Source organism: Lissotriton vulgaris, chromosome 5 (genome assembly GCF_964263255.1).
Source record: "Lissotriton vulgaris chromosome 5, aLisVul1.2, whole genome shotgun sequence".
NCBI classification, from domain to species: domain Eukaryota; kingdom Metazoa; phylum Chordata; class Amphibia; order Caudata; family Salamandridae; genus Lissotriton; species Lissotriton vulgaris.
In genome coordinates this window covers 41,759,163-41,785,975 of record NC_141693.1, presented here as the reverse complement: position 1 = coordinate 41,785,975, position 26,813 = coordinate 41,759,163, and the positions used below count along the sequence as shown (strand labels likewise).

Here is a 26,813-nt window from a genome sequence, read left to right as displayed (position 1 = left end):
TCAGCTGTCTTTAACAGTAAAATTGAAGAAATGTTATTGTGTTTCAAATCTTGCCCCGCGACCTTCGACCACCTTAAACACCTACCACAATTCAAGGGAATTAACTCCTTATGGTAAGAAAAAGGGGTCACACCTACATTTGTTATAGATGGGGACCACAGGTTCTTAAGTTTAAGCATTAATGGATTATGGTCGCTATCAACGGTTTGACCCACTTCCATATCTATAACATCGGACCAAAGATTCAAGTCCACCAAAATATAATCAATACAGGAAGGACATGTAAGTTTGTTGAAAATGTTAGACCCCCGGATGTCTGATGGAGTTCTACCATTCTCAGCTCTAAGACCATACTCTATTGTTAGAGCATTTATTTGGATTACGATCTGGGTCCTTTTTTTTATAGGAGGCAAGTATAAAGGTGGCACTTCCCAATTACTATCCTCATCCATAATCCCTAGGAAGTCTTCACTACTTAGTGGCTCATATGTACAGTTAAAATCGCCAGCCACAATGACTTTGGAGAGAGGGAGGCAATTACTTAGTTCTTCTTCCAGGTGTGCTAGGATGGGTGAGGACTTGCCATCCTCTGTCCCTCTAATATAAACATTAAAGAGCTCCAATATTTCTCCTCCCTTTGTGTCCTTTATTGTTAACTACATAATATCGGAAGATGAGGTGTTATGTAGGGAGACCGTCCAGCCTAGGTCTAATCTAATCCATGCAACCAATCCTCCTGAAGGCTGCCCCTTACCTATAGACACTGCCGGAGCATAGAAAGTGTTCTAACCAGATTTATGTAAAGGAATTATGCTCCAAGTCTCCTGGAATAGGCATATGTCTAATGCTTTCACATACTCGTTCCACTGGGGCAATAGCAGTTTTTTTTAGCCCTGCTATATTCCAGGACAGGATTTTTAAATGAGATTGATCTTCTGGGGTTGAACTTACTATTTCCTTTTGAATAACACTTACTGGTGGGATATTATCAAAATGTACTGGGGATGACACAGACTTAGTCAAAACAGAAGAGCTACTACAGATGGAATAACTGCTCCTATTCCCTGCTTTTGAGAGTTCTTGATGAAGTCAATCGTTTATATCTAGGCTTCACTCAATCCCATTTGCCACTAAAGTGGGATCCCACCTTCTATCTTGTATATTTATAATGGGAAAACACCTTAACTGTATGAGGGAAGAGTCAGGAGAAGATGTTCGGAACTCTAATGCTATGAGGTATTCCGCCAACATGGGATTAGCCACGGTCAGTTCAATATTATCCAATGCGGAATTGGGCATGGTGCATCTTCTTGCTCTAATCATGTCCTCCCTATAATGGAGCGACACCCACCAACGTGGCAAATCCAATGAATAGATTTATTGATTAATGGTTCGCCACCTCCGTAAGTTTAGGGACGTTAACCATAAAAACTATATTTGGAGGCATGTTCTGGTCCATAGCATTTCTTAACTCTGGTGTTCTTAAAGGACCAGGCGGATCAGACGTCAGAATTCTGGGTTGCTTATCTAATGTGGCTTGTTTGTTTGCTAGGGAGGTTGGTCTATGGGAACTCTCGTAGATGGTATGATGTATATTGGGGATATGCTGTTGTAAACTTCCTTTGCCACTAAATGGCTCCTCCTGACAAATCATTACAATGTCTGATATTTTCAGGGATACAGTCGAACTCCAGCCCCTCTTTCATTGATGAGTAACACACTCAAAAACACTAAGAAACAGGACGTGTATATAAAAATATTTATTTTAAACTTATCACTCAATACATAAACTCTGAATGTTAACAATACAGACTATAAAAAGAAATGTAGTAAATACTGTCATGGTGAGATGAAACAGCAGGAACAATTCTAACATGGATGTTGAGTCCTTATCACCCTAACTCCCTCTTACTTTTTTGAGGTTATATGCTAAATTTGCTAGAGCAGGAAAGAGTGAGTCTCTTCTTGAGTTTCTAAGATGGTTCACACAACATGGCTTTGTTATGGAATTGCAAGTTAGCTATTTCCTTTCACAGCCTAGCAACTTGTGCAAGGCTGAAACATAAACAGTGACAGATAAGGCAACTTATCCCCAGTGAGACCTCCAATTGAGATTTGTGCTGCAATCCTGCATTACTTTTGCTTCGAAAGCCAATAGCTGAATTTCAGATGTTCGTGATATCTCAACATTGGTCAATAAAAATGCAAGCTAAGCAAATTAATTTATCTTTCACTATTAACGTAAAGGGAAAAAGGAATGGTTAAAAAATAAAAAGTTAATAGCTGCCCTTTGGCACAATTTTCTTCATTTTATCTCCAAAAAGTAGGGAACAGTCTCTTCTGGAAGGTATTTATGCATTTCTACTTTTTCCTAATCAATGATGATGTTGTCATGAAATATTCTTGAAATCCAAGTGTTAATGCCAGTTGATAGTAAGTACTTGGCTGAATGACATAGGAATGGTCTATAAATTGACCTTTTACTCTTGATTCAGTAATCGCTAATGGGGTGGATGTGCATATGCAGTGGAACAGATCATCAATGTCCAGAAAACCCAGCCAATCTGATGTCTCCTCCTTTGAAAATAAGGTTATCTACAATAACAACCCTTTTATAAATATTGTGAAGAAATATCTAAGATACATTGATGATGCCTTTTTGAATTGACACGGTTCCGTGGATGAACCTATGGATTTCCATCTGTGGTTGAATTGACAAAACAATAACTTTCAATTTACTATAGACTACCATAACCAGTCAATAAGCTTTCTTGATTTAAATATTAGTTATGACTCAGGATCTTTATCACTTAGTCTATATACAAAACCTACAGCTAGGAACACACTTTTGAAATACACGAGTTATCATCTTCATAATCTGAAAGATAATCTCTCTTTTGGGCAGTTTTTGAGGATCAAACGCAACTATATCTAAAAGAAAGACTATTTCAAAAAGGCTAAAAATCCTCAAGTCCCAATTGGTTTTGAGGGATTATCCTAACCGTCTTGTGAAACACTCACTCAAATGCCCCTGGTACTACGATTGTCAAGTCAAGTCAAGTCAAGTCAAGTCATAGAATTTATACATACCCGGAGGGTTTCAAGGCGCTTAGGAAGGGGAGGAGGATTACTTGTCAAATATCCACGTTTTAAGTTGCTTTCTGAATGCTAGGTGGTTCTGGGTAAGGCGAAGGTAAGCGGGGAGTGAGTTCCATGTATTAGCAGCCAGGTATGAAAAGGATCTGCCTCCCATGGTGGTCTTGTTGATGCGGGGTACAGTGGCGAGGGCTTGGCTGGAAGAGCGTAGTTGGCGGGAGGGGGTGTAGAAGGATAGTCGTGAGTTGAGGCATTCTGGACCGATGTCGTAGAGTGATTTGTGTGCGTGGGTAAGTAGTCGGAAAGTGATCCTATTATTGACGGGTAGCCAGTGAAGGTCTTTAAGGTGACCAGAGATGTGTTCGTTGCGTGGGATGTCTAATATGAGTCTGGCTGAGGCGTTTTGGATTCGTTGGAGTTTCTTCTGGAGTTTTGCGGTAGTACCTGCGTAGAGGGTGTTTCCGTAGTCCAGTCGGCTCGTGACCAGAGCGTGGGTGACTGTTTTCCTTGTTTCGGAGGGGATCCAGCGAAATGTTTTTCTGAGCATGCGAAGAATGTTGAAGCAGGAAGAGGATACGGCGCTGACTTGTCTGTTCATTGAGAGTGAAGAATCCAGGATGACGCCTAGGTTCCGTGCGTGGTCTGTCGGGATGGGTGCTTTTCCGAGGGCTTCCGGCCACCAGGAGTCGTCCCATGCAGAGGGGGATGTGCCTAAGATGAGGACTTCTGTTTTGTCTGAGTTCAGTTTCAGACGGCTTTGTTTCATCCATTCGGCAACTTCTTTCATTCCTTCGTGTAGGTTGGTTTTGGCGGTGCTGGGGTCATTGGTGAGGGAAAGGATCAGTTGAGTGTCATCCGCGTACGAGATGATGTTGAGGTTGTGTTGGCGAGCGATGGCTGCGAGGGGGCTCATGTATACGTTGAAGAGGGTGGGACTGAGTGAGGATCCTTGTGGTACGCCGCAGATGAGTTCAGAGGCCTCGGAATTGAACGGTGGAAGGCGGACTTTCTGGGTTCTTCCGGTGAGGAACGAGGTGATCCATTCAAGTGCTTTTCCTTGGATTCCGATGTTATTGAGGCGTTGTAAAAGGGTGCTGTGGCAGACTGTGTCGAATGCTGCAGAGAGGTCGAGGAGGATGAGGGCGACTGTGTCTCCATTGTCCAGTAGAGTTCGAATGTCGTCTGTTGCTGCGATGAGGGCGGTCTCAGTGCTGTGTTTTGCTCGGAAGCCAGATTGTGAGGGGTCGAGGGATTTGTTGGCTTCGAGGAAGGCGGCGAGCTGGTTGTTGACAGCTTTCTCGATGACTTTGGCCGGAAATGGAAGAAGCGAGATGGGGCGGTAATTTTTGAGTTCGGTGGGGTCCGCTGTGGGTTTTTTCAGAAGGGCGGTGAGTTCAGCGTGTTTCCAGCTTTCCGGGAAGGTGGCGGAGTTGAAGGAGCAGTTGATGACGTCTCGGAGGTGCGGTGCTATGACGGAGTCTGCTTTGTTGAAGATGTGGTGAGGACATGGGTCTGTGGGGGATCCTGAGTGGATGGAATTCATCAGGCGGATGGTGTCCTCAGTGGAGATTGGGTTCCAGTCGTTGAGGGTGTTCATGAGGGGAAGATGATCAGCAAATGGTAGGGTGGGTTGGTTTCCGGGTTGGTTGTCAAAGCTGTTGTGGATGTCTGCAATCTTGTTGTGGAAAAATGAGGCTAGGGAGTCGCAGAGGGTTTGAGAGGGGGTGATGTCGTTGGAGTTGGCCGAGGGATTGGAAAATTCCTTGACAATGTTAAAAAGTTCCTTGCTGTTGTGAGCGTTGTTGTCAAGTCGATCCTTGAATGCTGTTTTCTTGGCTGTTCAGATTAGTTGGTGATGAGTGCGGGTGGCGTTTTTGAAGGCGTCCTTGGTGCTGGTGGTTGGGTCTTTTTTCCAGGCCTTTTCAAGGGAGCGGCAGAGTTTCTTGGACTTCTTGAGATCATCGTTGAACCATGAGGCCTTCTTGCTGCCAGGTTTGTTTTGACGTTTTTTCAGTGGTTCTAAGGTGTCAGCGGTGTTGGATAACCATAGGGTGAGGTTGGCGGCGGCTTCGTTAGCGTTAGAAGAGAGGGCTGGGGTGTTTTGAAGGAGCGATGCGGAGATTTGGTCCGTGGTGATTTTGTTCCAGTTCCTTTGCAGGGTAGGTTGGAAGTGGATGCTGGGTTTTGGTTTGTTGTAGGTGAAGTGAACGCAGCTGTGGTCAGTCCATGCTCATGTGATGCCTTGCTCAAAGTAAAAGAACATCAGGGATCCGATCAAAGAGACCAACTTGTGTGACCACATTTGGAACAGAATCCAAGAGAATAAAAAAGATTATATTAAAAATGTAATACAGAAAGTGGACACACAGAGAGATAAACAATTGTTTGCATTTAAAAAATCTAAGAGATCATCTGGTCAGAGCTTACAACAATTGTCAACCTAATTCATTACAACAGCTTTGGGGCTTGACACCTGTAGTGGGTCATTATCCAAGTGGCCATTGTACAGCTTGCGCTACAACATCAGTAGTGAAAACATGTATGCTTAATGATAAAAAGTGGATTTTGAAACATCATTCAAACTGTCTGTCAAAGAATGTAATGTATTTCATTGAATGTCTGTGTTCACTGTACTAAATGGAAAAAACAACAGAAGAAGTTAAGAAACATATAATTCAACACCAATCGCGTATACATTGTAAAATAATTACTGCACCCCCAGTTGAACATTACATGAGTATGGCTCAGGCCCGAATTAAATGAAATTGTTTGTACTAAAGTCGGTTAAATGTTCTAGACGTAGATGTGATATTGATCGCCTGCTCACACTGAAGGAAAACAGGTGGATCTGGTCAGCCAAAACCTACGCAGTATTGAGGAACCTGAATTGGTGAGTACCTTAAAGTGCCCTTGTGCTTTTTTGTTTTCCACTAGCATGTATGTTCAGGCCATTGGGAAAAATATCTCCTTATGTGAGATCTGGAGCTCTTGTTGCGTATGTTTAGTTTTAGTTTCATTTATCATTATTATTATTATTGTTTTATTATTGTTCTAATTGGATGTCCAGTGGGCCATTTATTGTCTGTAGTGATAAACTGTGAATTATATCTTTGGTCCCAAGTCAAAATGGCACCCATTTTTAGTTCCGCTCTAGTGTGTCCGTGAAGATTTTTTGCTGCTTCGTTTATAGATGCAGTACTTTTTTGGAATCTCTGTATTAACAGTAAATGTTGGGAGTTTTGTGTGAACATAGTTTTTTGGGAGACCACCACACACTGGTTGGTATAATACGCTGGTAATATCAAGATGGCGGACTCTTTTGTGCGGCCGGCACACGTGACCTACTAATTGTGCACGTTAACCGAGTCGATTAATATTAGGCTTGTAGAAGCACAATGTGTGCTGGTCATATGAAGTAGTTGGACGCCGTAAGCCATTTGTTTGTTTGAATTAAATCGAGTAAGTACATACCGCCCTAGATGCCAACTTTATCAGTTATTAGAAGCTGGTCTTTGATTGCATTACATCCAATTAGCAACATGTGGTCACTTTATGTTTGTTGTTATAATTTGTAGAAGAGATGACTGTAATTTCCTTGAAGTCGGGTAAGGACACAGAATCAATAATTTTCCATGAGTCTTCCTAGCACATTCGGTGGCAGTTCACTTTGACTGATTTTAGTTCTTCTATTTTTCGTTGGTTGTTTTTGTTTATTATTGGACAATTAGAATCATTGGAATCTCATTGAATCTTCATAAGAAGGCAGCAAGGTATACTGTTTCAATAGATTTTTGGGTATGATGTACTAGGTCAAACTTGCTCTATGTGCTGTTTAACACGAATAGACACTCATGGTGTTTGTTTTTGTTTTTTTAGAATATGCTGGTAGTATTGTGGATACACGGTTTGGTATTATGGTCACTGATGGTTCTTTTTGTGAGCAGATGATACATTAGATCATGGATGTATTGATTAGTTTCTTTTGTTAGTATTTTCAGAAGTCATCATCTTTTGTGCAACACTGTGTCCTGAGGAGGGTCTTGCGGACCCATATGGCTTTTAAGGACTGACACGTCGACAAAACAACCTTATTTCTTTTGAATATCATGATGTGAACATTCTCTATCTGATGTAAATATTCGATGTTTGGAGTGTCTGGGCTATTATATTTACTGTCCATACTATTTTGAAAACAGGTGATTACACTTCCTGCTATCCCATTACAAAATTGAGAAACTCAATGGGATTGTTTTGGTAGTGGCAGTGTTGCGACATATATTTGTCTATTTGTATTTTGTGTATATATTGTTTATAATTATGAGTGTTCTGTAAGATGAATGAAATATAATATGAATGAAGTAAAGACATTTATATTTGAATACATCCTTGAATGTAATCTTCCTTCTTTAAAGGTTTGGATCACATCATTGACCTTGAGTAAAAATCAATCTTGGTTGTGATATAAACAATTCCTCAAGGGATATTTTGTATATCTATACTACTATTATAAAGAGAGAACTTGCACCTTTGGGCAAGGTAAACTCGAAAACTACACCACCAATCTGAACACCCAAGACATCTTAGAAAACCTCAGGGCAAGCAGAAGGACATAGGCTACATAAAAATAAAAAAAAAACGTTCTTTAAAATATTTACAAATAAAAATAAAGTAGTCCCTTGCAAGTAGCGCCGGCCGCGACGTATGCGTGAGGGGAGTAGCGTCACAGCAACAGGAAGAGCGAGGACATGAGTAGCGTCTGCGTGAGGGGAGGAGCGGAGTGCAACAGCAATACGGAGCGGTGAAAGCGGAGGAGCAGTGGCAGTGTGGGGAGGTAAGTCTGGACCTGGGGGGGAGGGTTTACAATGCTGAGGCGGGAGACTCGAGGCGCGAGGCGGAAGGCGCTATGCGCTATGCGCTATGCGCATTGCAAAATGCAAAATGCAAAATGCTCAATGTCGGGTCGGGTCGGGTCGGCGGGCTCAAAGCGGGAGGCGGTATAGCGGGTCAGCATTTCATCTTTCCGACATCAATGCATTTATTTTGAGCATCATTAAATTTCGTGGAATGTAAGTCAAAACACAACATATTCAATAACAAACATCCTCCCTAGCAAGACGGATCGGTGACGACTCCGAATCCCGATGTGGCCAACTCAGCCTTAAATCTTTTCAGGGTCGATATATTTCAGGACCGTTGAATTTGTGACATTAACACCTGTTGCGGTGTTGAAACCCAACGATTACGCTATTAAATGCGATGAAAATGCAGTTATTGTTATTGCAAACACAGCCTCCTGCCTGGGAATGGCTGCCCCGCTCAGCCAGGGCCTGCGGGACCTGCCCCTGGAAGGGGATATTTAGAGCTGTCTGGTGCCCTCTGACCCCGGAGCGGTGTAAATCTTCCGCACTGTGTTGTGCACACAATGGGCCCCGCGCTCTGATTAATCGCCCCTTCCTCTTCATGTGGAAGCTGGGAAAGCAGGGACTCACATCCTCACACAGGCTGCTAATGATATGGGGCCCCACCCAGGAAACCAGGGCATCCGAGGCCCTGCCCAGCCCCCTGCCACCTCATCCTCCGCCCATGGCATTAACCCTTCGCTCGCCGTGTCAGTGCCCCAAAGGGCACGGGAGGGGCCAGGAAAGGGAGCGGCGGGCATTCTTGGAAAGCTGCGAAGGGACTTGCATTCTCAACATGATGCCCGCTGTCTGTCTGTCTGCATGCCCCTGGACAGAAAAGTTTGTAATGGGATGCTCCTGGTAGTGCTCTGCGTAAAGTGGGAGCAATGTGTAGAGAAACTACACATCGGAGGTTCAACCTTCTGCGAGAGAACAAAGATTAATTATTTCTGGCAGATGTCTTACTTTTCTGCAGATTTTGGAAATGTCTAATTTTCTGAAGCTTTTTGAAATTTTCAAAATGATCTGCAGATTTTCTGCCTTCACCACAATTTCGCCAGAGTGAAAACAAGGGGGGTGCAGACCACAGCGGTATCTATCACCAGCTCTTTAGATCGGGAGCTACTCTCAGGCAGTGTGCAATGGTCCTTCAGATTTCTTTCCTCTGTGCACTGCAGCCGAGGCCATGTGCGTGAAGAACCCGATGGTGCGAGAGCAGCAACAAAAATAAGTGACAAACACCACTCTAAACCAGAGGTTAATTTGTAAAAAATAAATAAATGCCGGGGCTCGCGTCTGGAGGCAGCTCGCACCAGACCTTTTCTCCCGTTATGCTGCCTAAAAAAGAACCAGCTACTAACCATGAAAGTGAGGAGAGGATGTGGCCTAATGGCCAGAAATGCTGGCTTCGGAGCTGGGGAATCGAGTCTCAGTGTCTGTCCAACATCCTGTGACTCAGGGTAAATTACTTAATTTCCCCGTAAATGAATGTCTCCTTAACTGGTGCTCATGAAAAGCACTGGTGCTGATGATTATTTTTTTTTAAACCATTTTTATTAGTTTTTCATACGCATCATACATTGACATAATATTGGCCATTTAGCACAGGTATCAGGAGTGTACATTGAACGCGTTGTACTTTCTAGGAGTCTAGGGAAGTAGCCTTGCCGTATTTGGACTGCATTGGCTATGACTAAATATGGATATGATTCTTATGCCTGTATAAGGATATGATTTGTTATCTATATCAATACTACTATTATAAAGAGAGAACTTGCACCTTTGGGCAAGGTAAACTCGAAAACTACACCACCAATCTGAACACCCAAGACATCTTAGAAAACCTCAGGGCAAGCAGAAGGACATAGGCTACATACAAATAAAAAATAAACGTTCTTTAAAATATTTACAAATAAAAATAAAGTAGTCCCTTGCAAGTAGCGCCGGCCGCGACGTATGCGTGAGGGGAGTAGCGTCACAGCAACAGGAAGAGCGAGGACATGAGTAGCGTTTGCGTGAGGGGAGGAGCGGAGTGCAACCGCAATACGGAGCGGTGAAAGCGGAGGAGCAGTGGCAGCGTGGGGAGGTAAGTCGGGACCTGGGGGGGAGGGTTTACAATGCCGAGGCGGGCGGGAGACTCGAGGCGCAAGGCGGAAGGCGCTATGCGCTATGCTCATTGCAAAATGCAAAAAACTCAATGTCGGGTCGGGTCGGGCGGGGGGCGGCAGGCGGCGGGCTCAAAGCGGGAGGCGGTATAGCCAATGTCGGGGCGGGAGGCGGGAGGGATGCGGACTGGGCAATGTCGGTGGGGGGGGTGCGGTGCACAGAGGCTTACAATGCTGCCCCCAGCCCCTTTCTGCCCCAGGCAACGCTGGGGCGGGCTGCTAGTAAAATTATATTTTACACAATTCCTTGGGTATGATTGGGTTGCTCTATTTTGTTAATATAGTGAGTCCATGCTCATGCGCTTTGGGATATATAGGTAAGGCGGGATGCGAATTTAGGGTAAGGTTCCGTAAACAGAAATTGGCTAAACACAATAATAAGATTCCTGCCCCTCTTAAACAACATTGGGCGCAACTTGAACATTCTGAAAATTGCTTCAAATTAACTATTTTGGAGGCGATCCATCAGATTAGAGGAAGTGAAGACAACAGATATCAGAAGAAAAGGGAAGTGTACAGGATGTTTACTTTGGGGACACACAAGGAAGGCCTTAAGTAGTAGCCGCAGCCCATACAGGTAAGAGCAGTAGGGTGGTGCTTTTTTTTTATAGACGCTGACGATTTTTTTATTAAAACAGCAGTTAGTTTCCTGGGCAATTTCTGGAAGCATTACCTCAATGCACTGTCCTTAAATACCTCAATCCTCAATGGGATGCGCTGCTGCTTGCGGCTGTGCGCTGGTTGTTACCGTAATTTTAATTTGCTGATTGCAAGCTCGATTGATGTGGAGGGAGCCCATTGGCCGCGACACTTGCTAGGGATTCCCCACTTCCGGTAGAAGGAGGTGAGCGGTCTAGCGCTCCGACCTCCTTCTCTTCCTTATTACCCTATGCAATCCACGACGCGCAGCGGACACGCGCAGCGGGTGCGCCGATGGCACGCCAAAGGCGCACCTAAGGCAAGCCCGTCTGCACCCGTCCATGCACGGCCGGGACCAGGGGCCAGTCCCCCTGCTGCGCGGATATCTACTAGGGTGTATTCGGCTGAGGAGATGTTTGCCTTACGCGGAAGAGTGCCCCCTCCTAAGCTTATGCTTGCCTCAGACAACTATGTATGCCCCAGCTCACTGGAACCCTCCCCCCTATCTCTGCTGCTGCCACGCTGTCTTCTAGTGACCTCAACTTGGTCCCATCACTAACCAACCTGCCCTCAGACAGCTCGGGTGTCAAACTCGACTGCCTGTCCATCTGGTATCTCAACACCCGATCGTTGGTTAAACACCAGGTTGAGATATTTTATCTTCTAGATGCAGCAAAGCCAGACATACTTTTGCTGTCTGAAACTTGGCCCACAGAAGAGTCCTCTCCTGACATCTTGGCAGCCGTCCCTGACGGCTACTATGTCCTTCAGGCCAATCGCGCCCGAAGCAAAATGGGAGGAGGGGTGGCAGCCATCATCTCCCATTCCTACAAATCCAAATCCCTCACAATGTTTCCGATACCCTCTGCTGATTATATCATTTTTAAACTTGAGTTGGATACCCTCCCTCTTACTTTTGCTTTATTCTACCGCCCCCCTAGTCACTCGCCCAGCTTTCTGCATCACTTTGGCAGCATGATAGCTGAACTGGCAGTTAACTACGCCAGGATCCTCGTTATTGGGGACTTCAACTTCTGGCCTAACGCGCTGCACGAAAGCGCCCTTTCTAGGGAGTACACAGACCTGCTAGCCGGTCTCAACTTTCTCCAGTTCATCCATGCACCTACTCATGTCAAGGGACACACCCTTGACCAGATCTGGTCACTAAACCAGGACATCCTTAACGTACAGATCTCCCCATGTGCTTGGTCGCACCATTTCTTTTTCTCTTTCACGGTCCCCAAGCCCCCAACAACCACAGCGTGCCCTTGCAACCCCCCTTTAACTCGTAACTGGGGCCGAGTCAACCTCCCCTCACTCTGTCTCTCGCTGACTACAACGATCCCCCCTTTGATTGGGGAGACTGGTCTTCCCTTGTCCGTCAATGCTCAGGCTGATAACATCCACACCTGGTTGGTAGACGCCCGGGACACATTCGCCCCACTAAAGAAACTCCGGTCTAAACGCCCCCACAACGCCCAACGTTGGTTTACTAAAAATCTTTCTGATATGAAACTTACCCTTCGGCAAGCTGAGCGTAAGTGGAGGGCCGACTACTGCCATTGCAAGAAGTTATTACTCAGAAGATTTTTCTCGACCTCCCCCTCTCCTTGCTGAACAACTCCCTTTGCCAGGGCATAGTTCCCAGTTCTTTCAAATCGGCCATTGTTACACCTATCCTGAAAAAACCTGGGGCTGACCCAGCCACCCTTAGTAACTATCGGCCGATTTCCCTGCTCCCCTTTCTGGGGAAACTACTGGAGGCCCATGTTTCCAGCTGCCTGGGCACCTTTATTGAAAGCTCAGACTTTTTGGACCAGCACCAGGCAGGATTCAGACCCCAGCACTCAACCGAGTCGGTCATGGTGGCAGTCCACGACGAACTAAGGAAAGGGGCGGACCGGAACATCTCTCAGGCCTTGGTGCTCCTTGATTTGTCGCCGGCGTTCGATACCGTTGACCATTCCATCCTTATTCAGCGGATCAAGAACGCCGGCATCAGGGGCACCCCGCTTAGATGGCTTGCTTCATTTTTGCAAGACCGTAAGCAAGCAGTTCGTCTTGGCTCCTTCATGTCCAAGGCGAAGGACCTGACTTGTGGGGTCCACCAAGGCTCCTCCCTTTCCCCCTTGCTATTTAACCTTTACATCCTCCCACTGATTGCCAAACTCAGGGAGAAACCTGTGGTTATTTTCAATTATGCAGATGACATGCGGCTCATCTTCAATATTGATTCTTCCCCCTCCTCAGTGGCGAATTTCCAGAACACTATGACCCTTATCAGCTGCTGGATGAGGGACAATCAGCTCAGGCTTAACCCAGACAAGACTGAGCTGGTGCTCACTGGTCACCCGAATATTCCTTGGAACCCTAGTTTCTGGCTGCACACGCTGGGCGGCGCACCCTGCCCGGCGAGTTCGGTTAAGAGTCTTGGTGTTACCATCAGTAAGGATCTGTCTATGAAACCTCAAATTAAATCAGTGATGTCGGCCTGCTTTTTCTATCTGCGCCGCATCAAGAAGATTAGCAGATTCCTTACCCATGATGCCCTCGTCCACGTCATACTGGGTCTAGTAGTGTCCCGCATTGATTATGCAAATTCTCTCTATATCGGGATCCCCCTTTACCAGTACCATCAACTCCAACTGGCTAAAAACCAGGCCGCCAGACTGGTCTTTCGGCAGTGTAGGTCTTGTTCTGTGAAACCGCTTCTGAGAAGCTTACACTGGCTTCCTGTTGTTCAGCGGAGTCTTTTCAAGGTGGGCTGTATGACCTACCTAGCCCTCAAAAACCAAGGCCCCTCCTTCATTGCCGCTTTGCTCCACCGTTACACCCCCTCCCGAGCACTCCGGTCGGCGGGCCTCAATTTGCTTTCCACTTGCCTGTTCAAGCGTAAAAAGCTTGTGGGCTTAAGATTTGCTTCACAAGCCCACCACCTCTGGAACTCCCTCCCACCTGACCTTCGCCTCATCCCTTCCTACCAGGTGTTCAGGAAAGCCCTAAAAACGTGGTTATTCGCACAAGCATTTGATTAGAATCTTTCTGCTCCGCTGTTAGCTCCAGTCTGTCCCAAAGCGCCAAGAAACCGTTGGTGAACGTGTGCTGTATAAATTATTTTTTCATTCATTCATTCATTCATTCAATGAGCTCCTGATTCAAACCTTGTCGTAATAAACAATACCAATTACCAATTCTGCTTAAGTTCAACTCTTGTGCTGCTTTCAGAATTATTCTTTCCCTCTCAATGATTATTTTATACTTGTTCGTAAGGAAACAAATTGTCTGTCTAAAACTTAACCTGAGATTGCCCCTCTGAAGTGCACAATGTGATACAAATACCTCCCATAATATAAGAATGGTACCGTTGTAGGAATCTCCAAGTTTACGGAATCCTCGCCTATTATAGGACGGCAATACATTTTGTGAAACCTGGAGACCCCACAACTCACAGTCTTTAAGGGGAATAAATTGGTGGCACAGTGGAATATTGTAAGCTTTATGGATCCGTTGATTGCGGTTAGTCATAGTGTTCACCACCTTATACCTTGTTCTTTTGGGTAGCTTCGCAGTACGCAGAAATGCTGGTAACTTAATTTCGGTTTCTGCCAGCATCAGATTAAAAAATATGTTGTCAAATTTCGAGGTAGGAACCATCAGCTACGTTAATAAGCTCATCAATGCAGCTTGATAATAGATAGATAAATGAGGGAAGGCAAGTCCTCCCTGCTCCACGTCTAGTTGAAGAATAGAAGCTGGTTCCTGGGCTTTTTTTGTCCATACAACCTGCCATAGAGTTTTGTTTACTTTGTTAAAATAAAAAATCAGTATTTTTAAGGGGAGATTAAAAAAACAGAGTATCAGCAGAGGAAGAATTGACATCTTCACTAAAGAGACTAGGCCTACTATTGTCAGAGGTAATAGCGACAATTTTTCTAAACATTTTTAATTTTATTGAGCGTTTTTATGTAGTTTAATTGAAACAGTTGAGAGAAATCTGTGTTGACAAATAAGCCCAGATATCTAATAGGTCTTAATGGCCGAACTTTTAACCCTTAAGGAAGATTGACCTCAGGTGAATTAAAAAGGAGGAGCTCCATTTTGGACTTGTTGACCTTTTATTCCCCATAATCTGTAAATGCTTGAATTTCCCCAAGCGCCAACTGGATAATTGCCTTATCTGAGTTCAGATATGAAATCATCTGCAAAGAGCCCGATTTTTGTCGTCCCTGGTAGAGGGGCCAGATTTGACGTTTTAACTCGTATTTTTATTGCCAATGGCTCGATGAAGAGGGAAAATAAAAGGGGCGAAAGGGGACAGCCCTGCCTGGTCCCCTGTCATATCCTTACTTTCCAGAATCAGATCATCAATGCGTAGAAGGATTTCAACATTTGAGAGCTTTATGCAAGAAGCCACTAAGGTCCCTGATATTGATGCCAAAAAAACTATTTCCAAACTTGAACTGGGATAGATGAACTACTGTGTACAATGCCACTATATTAATAGAAATACCATCACACTCCCCTTTTTCATGTTGGAGATTGTGTACACAAAAACAAATTAATATGAGATAAGTAGAAGCACAAGTTAATTACCTTCGGTAACAATATATCTTTAAGAAACATAAGTTAGTTATAGATCCCTTACCTTAGAATTGCCCTCAGGCTCAGCCTGGATCTGGAAAGTTTTTTCGTCAGCAGTACCCCTGCACGTGGAAAGGTGGTGACGGTCAGCTCCGCGATCATTGTTGGCATCGTGATCGCCGAGATGATATTGTGGCAGCTGCTTAGACGCCACCCTTGTGCGCTGACGTCAGTTCTGTACACAACTTTCCACGTCAGTAGCACTGAGCCATACAAGACACTGACCACTGGTGCACAATACTAGGGCCCTGAAAAGGAGATACCTTAACCCTAGAAATCAGTTCGCTGAACGGGGAGGATGCGTGGGGTGGTAAGGAATCTATAAGTAACTTATGTTTCTTACAAAAATATCGTTACCAAAGGTGAGTAACTTGTGCATCTGAAAGAAACATGTTAGTTATAGATTCCTTACCTTAGAATAGATACCCGAGCAATACCAACCCTGGAGGTGGGTCTGCAAACCAAGTTCACACCAGAAAGTCCTGGAGAACAGAATGGCCAAAGAAGCTGTCTCTCCGGACTTAGCTGTCCAGGCAGTAGTGTTTAGTGAATGTGTGCAGTGATGCCCACGTAGCTGCCTGAAAGATGTCATTAAGGGGAACTTCACCTCCCAGAGAAGTGGTAGCTGCCGTCGCCCTGGTAGAATAGGCTCCTAACCCCACAGCTCCTTCTTAGCCAAAGAGAAACAAGCCTTGATGGCACAAGACGACCCACCGAGAAATGGTCTGCTTGTGCACTGCCTGAAATTTCATGGCGCCCACGAAGCCAACAAAGAGTAGGTCATCCACCTGGAATTGTTTCGTGCGATCCAAGTAATATGAAAGCTCACATTTTGGATGCAGACGGTGGAGTCGCTCTTCTTCTTTTGAAGGGTGCAGAGGTGGAAAGAAGGTGGGCAAAGTGATGGTTTGGCCAATGTGAAAAGAAGTGACCACCTTTGGCAGGAAGGACAGACCGGTCCGAAGGACAACCTTGTCTGGATGAACAGCAGGAAAAGGAGGTTTTGAGGAGAGAGCCTGTAGCTCACTCACCCTGCGTAGAGAGGTGATGGCAACGAGAAAGGCAATTTTTAGTGTCAAAAGTCTAAAAAGACAGTTTTGTAGCGGCTCAAAGGGAGCGCACATAAGGTAGGTAAGAACTAAGTTCAAGTCCCACTGAGGCATTACGAATGGAATAGGAGGAAAGAGATGAGTAATGCCCTTAAGAAAGTGATTTACAACAGGGTACTTGAAAAGAGAAGGCTGATCAGTAAGCCTAAGAAAGGCTGAAATGGCCGAGAGGTGTCCCTTTAGGGTGTCCAGAGCAGAGCCCTGCTGGGCCAAAGAAAGGAGGAACAAGAGAACCTCAGAAAGAGGGGCAGAAAGGGGATCCACAGCCTCTGCTGTGCACCATGCCACAAATTTGTTTTATCGGCAGGCGTATACAGTTTTTTGTGGAGGGACGCCTGGCCAAGATCGCATCACAGACTTCGGGGGGAAGGTCAAAAGCTGCCATCTGTCGCCGCTCAATCTCCACGCAAGGAGGTGGAGGCTGGACAGGTTCGGGTGGAGGACCGTCCCCTGCTGCTGCGACAGAAGATCTGCCCGAAGAAGCAGTAGAGTCGGGCGATCAATGGCCATGTTCAAGAGCTCGGGATGCCAGACTCTCTATGCCCAGTCTGGAGCCACAAGGATGACTTGGGCCCAGTCACACTTGATCTACTTCAGCACTCTGGGCAGAAGTGGTATAGGCGGAAAGGCGTATAAAGACCACAACTCCACTTGTGACGAAAAGTGTCACTTAGCGAGTGCCGCCTCGGAAATTCCAACGCGCAGAATTGCTGACATTGCGCGTTCTCTTTGGAGGTGAATAGATCTAACCAAGGCTCTCCCCACTGTCGAAAGAGACCTTGCACCGCCTCCGAGTTCAGAAGCCATGCGTGAGACATTATGCACCTGCGGCTGAGTTCGTCCGCCCTAGTGTTCAGTGAACCTGTCTGGTGATGAACCACCAGGGCAATGCCCTGATGTTCCAGCCATATCCAGGACGGAGGGCCTCTTGACAGAGGGTCCACGGACCCCACCCTACCTTGTCTGTTACCGTACCATATGGGGCGGTGTTGTCTGTGAACACCTGAACTACTCTTCCCCGGACAGAGGGAAGGAATGCCTTGAATGCAAGACGAATCGCCCGAAACTCCAGAAGGTTGATATGGAGCCCGGACTCCGCTGGAGACCAGAGAAACTGCGTCATGTCCAGAACCCGACCAATGAAAAGGAGCTTCTGAGAGGGAGTCAGATATGACTTTGGCACGTTGATGGAGTACCCCAGTGAATGAAGGAAGTCGGATGTAGTCTGGAGGTGGCAAGCCCGCCTTCAACAACCAGTCGTTGAGATAGGGGAAGACTGGAACCTCTGATCTGCGCAGAGGAGCTGCGACCACCGCCAACACTTTTGTGAACACCCGAGGGACACTGGTAAGGCCAAAGGGGAGCACAGTAAACTTAAAATGCTTGTGGCCTACTGTGAACCGCAGGTAGCGCCGGTGGCCGGCAGGATAGGGATGTGAAAGTAAGCGTCCTGCAAGTCTAACGCTACCATCCAGTCTCCACGGTCGAGGGCAGACAGGACTTGAGCGAGGGTCAACATTTTGAACTTCTCCTTCCGTAGGAAGCGGTTGACATGCCTGAGATCCAAGATAGGACGCAGGCCCTTGTCCTTCTTGGGCAGCAGAAAGTAGAGGGAATAACAACCACAACCTACTTTTGGGGCAGGAACGCACTCAAGGGCTCCCTTAGGCAAGAGAGCCGCAACTTGCTATTGGAGAAGTGCCAGATGATCCCCTGACAAGCAATGGTACTGGTGTGGCATGGCTGGAGGGGTGGACTCGAAGGGGAGGGAGTAGCCCCTTCAGACTATCTGCAAAACCGACCTGTCCAACGTTCTGGTGCACCAGTGGGGGAGGTGATGGCGGATCCTGCCTCCCACTGGCGTCTGATGGGCCTGAAAGGTCAGACTAGGAGGGCTTGAAGGATGCTGCAGGGGGGAAGTGGTAAACTGACCCGCCCGCTGGCCCCCAGAACCACGTTGGTTGTTCCCAAGTCCCCGGCCACGTTGGGGATGAACAGCGTGTGCCGGCCTGGAAAAGGGACGTGTTGGGGCACCCCTTCCGTTGCCACGAAGGGGGCAAAAAGCAGACTGTGCGCGACATGTGGTGGAGAGGTTGAAACGCGTTGCCAGTGTGCTTTGTCACCAAACAGGCGATGGCCATCAAAGGGCTTGTCCATGAGAGAGTTCTGGACATCCCCTGAAAAGCCAGTCGATAACAACCAGGCGTGACGGCGAAGCACCACCGACGTTGAAATGGTCCAACCCAGTGAGTCGGCAGTGTCCAGTCCACAACGAATCATAAACTTTGCTGCTTCTCTCCCTTCTGCCACAGTACGGCAGAGTACGGCCCGGGCCTCCTAGGGATACTGGGCAGAACTTGCACCACTGTATCTCACATGGAGTGGGAATAATGGCCCAACAAACATGCGGTGTTTGCAGACTGTAGTCCCAAGCTGGAGGGAGAAATCATCTTCTTCCCAAGCTGATCCAGCTTCTTGGATTCCCTATAAGGTGGTGCATTAGGGAATGCACCTTTGGAACTTGAGGCTTGCACCACCAAGCTCTCACGGTGGGATGTTGGCAGAGGAAATTGGGGTCGCCTGGAGCCGGGTGGTGGAGTCGGACAATTAATCCTATCCACAAGAGCCCCTGTGTTGGGCCAGGACCAGGTGCTCAAAAGTATGTTGGTGATGGCATCATTGAACAAAAGTATTGACTTGGAAGAGCTCACTGACGGCTGAAGCACCTCTGTCAGGGGGTTTGTCCTGACTGCCACAGTAGGAAGCTCGAGGGTTAGGGCCTCGGCCGCCCTATACAACACCGCAGGGTAAGACGCTCCTTCCTCTGTAGCCACGGTAGGAGGAGACACCATGCCAAGGTCTGGGGATGTATCTAGACCAATGGCTCCCCCAAGTTCCTCTCTCCAGTCCTGTTCATCCACAATCTGGTCAGATAAAGGGACACCATAACCCTCCCAGTCCTCATCATCCTCCCCTGGCTGTCAAAATGGCTGATAAGGGCCTGGGCTGAACATAGAGACAACATTTCCCATCCGTGCTAGATCTGGCATCGGGCGATGCTGGTCTGGCTCTCTGTCCATGTCAAGGATGAGGTTGGGGTCAACGCCAGCAGGGGGTCCAGCTGGTGCCGGCTATGGACATGGTGCAGTGAAGCCAGCACCGGGGGAGGTGTCACATTGTCTGCTGGTGCCGATCCGGACCAGGTCTGGATCCAAGGGGGCCCTGTGGTGCCGGGGCTGGAGCCACTGGTGACGAAGGTCCATGGCCCCACCCGGCTTCATGTGGCACAACGGAGCGCCGGTGGAATCGGCTGCCCAAAAATGGCATGCATGGATTCATAGAACTGACGAAGCTGGCCAGGGGTCGAGCTCGATCCCAGAAAGGGAGGGAAGCCCGGAGTCGACCATGGAGGTTCCACATTCGGAGCATTGGCAGTGGCACCACCAACACTCTGCGCCTGCCAGCCAACGGGTGAGAGGAAGTCGAAGAGCGACGGAGCTTCTTCGACTTCTTCCTGTGCTTCGACTTACCTGAGCCCGAGTGCGAAGACTTCGACGAGGAGTGATGATGATGACTCCGCGACCGGTCCCTCGACCTCCCACGAGAACGGGACCTTGAGCGGCATGGAGCCAGCTGCCCAGCCTCGAGTAACTTACGGGACCGCTCCCGCAAAGTCTTTGGATCATGGGCCGGCAGTCAGAGCACGACTTGGGGTCATGGTAGTGCTTTAGGCAAAAAAGACACATGCGGTGCGGATCCATCACCGACATCAGTCGCTTCTAGGAACTGCATTGCTTGAAACTGGGCATCCCTCGTACACCAGATGTCATACGACTGGAAAAAGAAGTCGACAAAAGTCGCAAAAAGATTAGTCAAAAATTTACTAGAGGTACCGCTCTTCCCTGATATGCACTGGCTAGCGCAGAAAAAGAAAGAACTGATGTCAGCTCGCGAGGGCATCGTCTAATTAGCTGCCGCGACGTCATCCCGGCAAACACGATGCTAATGATGATCGCAGAGCTGACCGACGCCACCTTTCAATGCGCAGGGGTACTGCTGACGAAAAAACTTTCCAGATCCAGTCTGACGCCTGGGGGTAATTCTAAGGTAAGGAATCTATACCTAACATGTTTCTTTCAGATTTACTTTTATATAAGATCCATTTATGATTGCTCAATTTATAATCTTACCTCTTTCTTTAACTAAATCACCTATAAAAGAAAATGTAGAGAAAAATAATTTAATTTTGTTTTCAGATGTGTAAAATATTTCATCATCAAATACTTTATTCGGAGTTTTCAACCATAAGAGTACATTACAGTACATATGTAAAATTAAAGATACACAAACTCAATTTACAACACGGTCCTGTGTCATGCCATTACAAAATTTAAATGATCAATGGAAGTGGACATTTAAACTGTAATAAATAAAATACTTTATAATTAGTTACAATTGGCATTTAAAAAGATATATAGTTAAAATACAACAAATAAAGGACACCGATGCTAAGCGCTATCTAACAAATAAATCGGTACTGGGAGACTGAGACAAAGAGAAAGCATAATGCGAAAGCCAATAACTCCAGCACCCTGTATCTGATGGACCTGCTCCAAGGAAGGTACTTGGATACCGCAAACCAAATAACTGAGAGGATACTGTACAGAGGAACCGTGTGGCAACCTCTAGTAGACAGCATCCAAATTCCTTCCAAAACAGGATGATCCATGTTTTTCTTGGCCAGGTATAACCAGAACAGAATAAAATAATGTTAACTAGTGACTCCTCTAGCCGTTGGCAAACTGGACCTACAGTACTTATTGAATTTAAAGGGTTCCACTTTGATAACAAAGACATTAATGGTAAAGTTCCCTGGAGGAATTTAAGGTAAGGGACTTTGCAGCTAATGGGTTAATAATATCCAAGAAGGGTTCAAAATGAAAATCAAGTTTAAAATAAAAAAAAGAGTACTAAGCAACCCTTTGGACACATTCTAGAATTTTCTGGAATTTACATGGTACCAGAATGCATCCTTAGGTGTAGTCTTGAATAGATAGGTCGGGGATAATGAGTAGGCCCATGGGCCCCCTAAACCGATATGTACTAGCAACATTTGGACATAGGATAACGACTTAATTTTACCGTGACTGTCCAGTGATAATAGCTCCTCCAAGGGTCCACGATGGTCATCAAGATCTGCATTGTGTTTCAATCCTGGTTTGTGAGCTACCACTGCAGTTGGTGTGCAGTGCCCTCTGGGATCTGGACGTAATTGGACAGGTTTCCCTGATGCTGTGCCCACGTGGAGAAGTGTGGCTCAATGGTTAGAGCGGCAGACCCTGATGCAGAGATCTGGCCTGGGACCAGGTTTCAATTCCCACCTCGGCGGGTCTTAGGCTCAATTTCCTCGGACCTGATAATTCTCGCCTCAGTACCTATTCTAATCATGGGTCCCACTCTGCAACTCTGGGCAATAGCTTGCTTAATCTCCACAACGGCCCCAACAGTGCTGGGATGCCTGGCTTCACCTTGGGGGTGCCCAGGAGTGGGCATTTCAAAGGGAGAAGCCAGGAAGGGTTCCACAGCGGTATGCGTACAGTGCATATGCGTACAGTGCCAAGACGCCTCAGGGTATAAGTGCGCTATACAAGTATGAATTAATTTCATTTAATTTCACTGGAACTTCAGGTTCCACTGCAGAGTATGCATCTGCCATCTGGCATGATCTACCAGCAGGATGCAGGAGGCCATCAGACCCAGCATCCAGAGGGTCAGTCTGACCAAAACCTGGCATAGAGGCTGAAAGATCGGAATCATAGCCCGAATATCCCGGACGCGCTGCTCAGGAGGATAATCCAGAAACTGCATTGTGTCTAGAACCCGGCCAATGAAAAGGAGCTTCTGAGAGGGAGTCAGATATGACTTTGACACGTTGATGGAGAACCCCAGCAAAAGTAGGAGGTCAGAGGAGCTGCGACAACCACCATCACTTTTATGAACACCCGAGGGACACTAGTAAGGCCAAAGGGGAGCACAGTAAACTTAAAATGCTTTTGGCCTACCTTGAACCGTAGGTAGCGCCAGTGGCCGGCAGGATAGGGATGTGAAAGTAAGCGTCCTGCAAGTCCAACGCTACCATCCAGTCTTCACGGTTGAGGGCAGACAGGACCTGAGCGAAGGGTCAACATTTTGAACTTCTCCTTCTGTAGGAAGCTGTTGACATTCCTGAGATCCAAGATAGGACGCAGGCCCTTGTCCTTCTTGGACACCAGAAAGTAGTGGGAATAACAACCACACCCTACTTTTGGGGCAGGAACGTGCTTAATGGCTCCCTTGGCCAAGTGAGCCGCAACTTCCTATTGGAGAAGTGCCAGATGATCCCCTGACATGCAATGTTACTGGGGTGGCATGGCTGGAGGGGTGGTCTCGAAAGGAAGGGAGTAGCCCCTTCAGACTATCTGCAAAACCGGCCTGTCCAACGTTAAGGTGCACCAGTGGGGGAGGTGATGGTGTATCCTGCCGCCCATTGGCGTTTGATGGGCCCGAAAGATCGGACTAGGAGGGCTTGGAGGCTGCTGCAGGGGGGCAGTGGCAGACTGGCCCGCCCGCTGGCCCCCAGAACCACGTTGGTTGTTCCCAAGTCCCTAGCCACGCTGGGGCGGAACAGCTTGTGCCGGCCTGTGGCTGGAAATGGGACGTGTTGGGGCACGCTTCCGTACCCACGAAGGGTGCAAAAAGCAGACTCTGCGCGACATGTGGTGGAGAGGTTCAAACGATTTAGTGCACTGTCTGCTATGTCGCCAAACAGGCGATGGCCATCAAAGGGCGTGTCCATGAGAGAGTTCTGGACATCCCCTGAAAAGCCAGTCGCTATCAACCATGTGTGACGGCGAAGCACCACCGACGTTGAAATGGTCCTACCCAGTAAATCGGCAGTGTCCAGTCCACAGCGAATCATAAACTTTGCTGCTTCTCTCCCCTCTGACTCAGTACGCGGAGTACGGCCCGGGCCTCCTGGGGATACTGGGCAGCACCTGAACCACTGTATCCCACACAGAGTGGGAATAATAGCCCAACAATCATGCAGTGTTTGTGGACTACAGTCCTAAGCTGGAGGGAGAAATTATCTTCTTCCCAAGCTGATCCAGCTTCTTGGATTCCCTATCAGGTGGTGCGTTAGGGAATGCGCCTTTGGAAGTTGAGGCTTGGACCCCCAAGCTCTCACGGTGGGATGTTGGCAGAGGAAATTGGGTTCACCTGGAGACGGGTGATGGCGTCGGGCAAGCAATCCTATCCACAGGAGCCCCTGTGTTGGGCCAGGACCAGGTGCTCGAAAGGATGTTGGTGAGGGCATCATTAAACAGCTGTAGGGACTCCGAAGAGCTCGCTGACGGCTGAAGCACCTCTGTCAGGGGGTAAGTCCTGAATGCCACCATAAGAAGTTCGAGGGTTAGGGCCTCGGCCGTCCTATGGAACACCACTGGGTAAGACGCTCCTCTGTAGCCATGATAGGAGGAGAAAACATGCCAAGGTCTGGGGATGTATCTAGACCATTGGCTCCCCCAGTTCCTCTCTCCAGTCCTGTTCATCCACGATCTGGTCAGATAAAGGGACACCATAACCCTCCCAGTCCTTATCATCTTCCCCTGGCTGCCAAAATGGCTGATAAGGGCCAGGGGTTAACACAGAGACAAAATGACCCATCAGTGCCAGATCTGGCATCATGCGATGCATATCTGGCTCCGTGTCCATGTCAGGGATGAGGTTGGGGCCACCGCCGGCAGGGGGTCCAGCTGGTGCTGGCTATGGACATGGTGCAGTGAAGCCAGCACCACAGGAGGTGTCAAAAGGTCTACTGGTGCCGATGCAGACCAGGTCTGGATCCAAGGGGGCCCTGTGCTGCCGGGGCCGGAGCGGCAGGCATCGAAGGTCTATGGCCCCACCCGGCTCCGTGTGGCACAACGGAGCACCGGCGGAATCGGGGTGCCCAAAAATGGCGTGCATTGATTCATAGAACTGACGAAGTTGGGCAGGGGTCGAGCTCGATCCCAGAAAGGGAGGGAAGCCCGGAGTCGACCATGGAGGTTCCACATGCGGAGCCTTGGGAGTGGCACCACCAACACCCTGGGCTGCACCAGCCGACGGCTGAGAGGAAGTCGAAGAGCGTTGGCGCTTCTTCGACTTCTTCCTGTGCTTCGACTTACCTGAGCCCGAGTGCGAAGACTTTGACGATGAGTGATGTTGATGACTCCGCGACCGGTCCCTCGACCTCCAATGGGACCGAGACCTTGAGCGGCATGGAGCCAGCTGCCCAGCCTCGAGTAACTTACGGGATCGCTCCCGCAAAGTCTTCGGGCCATGGGCCGGCAGTCAGAGCCCGACTTGAGGTCATAGTCGTCCTCCAGGCAAAAAAGACACATGTGGTGCAGATCCGTCACCGACATCAGTCGCTTCTAGGAACTGCATTGCTGGGCATCTCTCGTACACCAGGTGTCATATGACTCGAAAAAGAAGTCCACAAAAGTCTCAAAAAGATTAGTAACAAATGTACTAGAGGAACCGCTCTTCCCTGATCTGCACTGGCTAGCGCAGAAAAAGAAAGAACTGATGTCAGCTCACGAGGGCGGCATCTAAGTAGCTGCCGTGACGTCATCCCGGCAACCACGATCAGGGATGAGGTTGGGGCCACCGCCGGCAGGGGGTCCAGCTGGTGCTGGCTATGGACATGGTGCAGTGAAGCCAGCACCACGGGAGGTGTCAAAAAGTCTACTGGTGCCGATCCAGACCAGGTCTGGATCCAAGGGGGCCCTGTGGTGCCGGGGCCGGAGCGGCAGGCATCGAAGGTCTATGGCCCCACCCGGCTCTGTGTGGCACAACGGAGCACCGGCGGAATCGGGGTGCCCAAAAATGGCGTGCATTGATTCATAGAACTGATGAAGTTGGGCAGGGGTCGAGCTCGATCCCAGAAAGGGAGGGAAGCCCGGAGTCGACCATGGAGGTTCCACATGCGGAGCCTTGGGAGTGGCACCACCAACACCCTGGGCTGCACCAGCCGACGGCTGAGAGGAAGTCGAAGAGCGTTGGCCATGGGCCGGCAGTCAGAGCCCGACTTGAGGTCATAGTCGTCCTCCAGGCAAAAAAGACACATGTGGTGCAGATCCGTCACCGACATCAGTCGCTTCTAGGAACTGCATTGCTGGGCATCTCTCGTACACCAGGTGTCATATGACTCGAAAAAGAAGTCCACAAAAGTCTCAAAAAGATTAGTAACAAATGTACTAGAGGAACCGCTCTTCCCTGATCTGCACTGGCTAGCGCAGAAAAAGAAAGAACTGATGTCAGCTCACGAGGGCGGCGTCTAAGTAGCTGCCGTGACGTCATCCCGGCAACCACGATGCCAATGACGATCGCAGAGCTGACCGATGCCATCTTTCGATGCGCAGATGTACTGCTGACGAAAAACTTTCTGGATCCAGTCTGAAACCAGGGGGTAATTCTAAGGTAAGGAATCTATAACTAACATGTTTCTTTCAGGTTTACTTTTATATAAGATCCATTTATGATTGCTCAATTTATAAACTTACCTCTTTCTTCAATTAAATCACCTATAAGAGAAAATGTCGAGAAAACTAATTTAATTTTGTTTTCAGATTTGTAAAATATTTCATCATCAAATACTTTATTCAGAGTTTTCAACTATAAGAGTACATTACAATACATATGTAAAACTAAAGATACACAAACTCAATTCACAACACGGTGCTGAGTCATGCCATTACAAAATTTAAATGATCAATGGAAGTGTACCTTTAAATTGTTATAAATAAAATACTTTATAATTAGTTACAATTGGCATTTAAAAAGATATATAGTTAAAATACAACAAATAAAGGACACCGATGCTAAGCGTCATAAAACAAATACATAGGTACTGGGAGACTGAGACAAAGAGAAAGCATAATGCGAAAGCCAATAATTCCAGAATCTTGTATCTGATGGACCTGCTCCAAGGAAGGTACTTGGATACCGCAAAGCAACTAACTGAGACGATACTGTACAGAGGAACCGTGTGGTAACCTCTAGTAGACGGCATCCAAATTGCTTCCAAAAAGGGATGATCCATGTTTTTCTTGGCCAGGTATAACCAGAACAGAATAAAATATTGTTAACTAGTGACCCCTCTAGCTGTTGGCAAACTGGACATACAGTACTTATTGAATATAAATGGTTCCACTTTGATAATAAAGACATTAATGGTAAAGTTC

At 47.4% G+C, this 26,813-nt stretch overlaps 1 protein-coding gene across 2 annotated transcripts in view; it reads right to left on the bottom strand.

The window, feature by feature from the left end:
- The window catches only part of LOC147710079 (butyrophilin subfamily 2 member A1-like), a 552,967-nt gene that overhangs the window by 315,269 nt on the left and 210,885 nt on the right, over positions 1–26,813 (bottom strand). For both annotated transcript variants that reach the window (XM_086920785.1, XM_086920786.1), the window contains exons 7-8: positions 26,133–26,153; positions 20,739–20,759 (exon numbers count right to left, since the gene is read on the bottom strand). In XM_086920785.1, the coding sequence (XP_086776911.1) occupies positions 20,739–20,759; positions 26,133–26,153 (42 nt within the window). The remainder of the gene's footprint in view (positions 1–20,738; positions 20,760–26,132; positions 26,154–26,813) is intronic.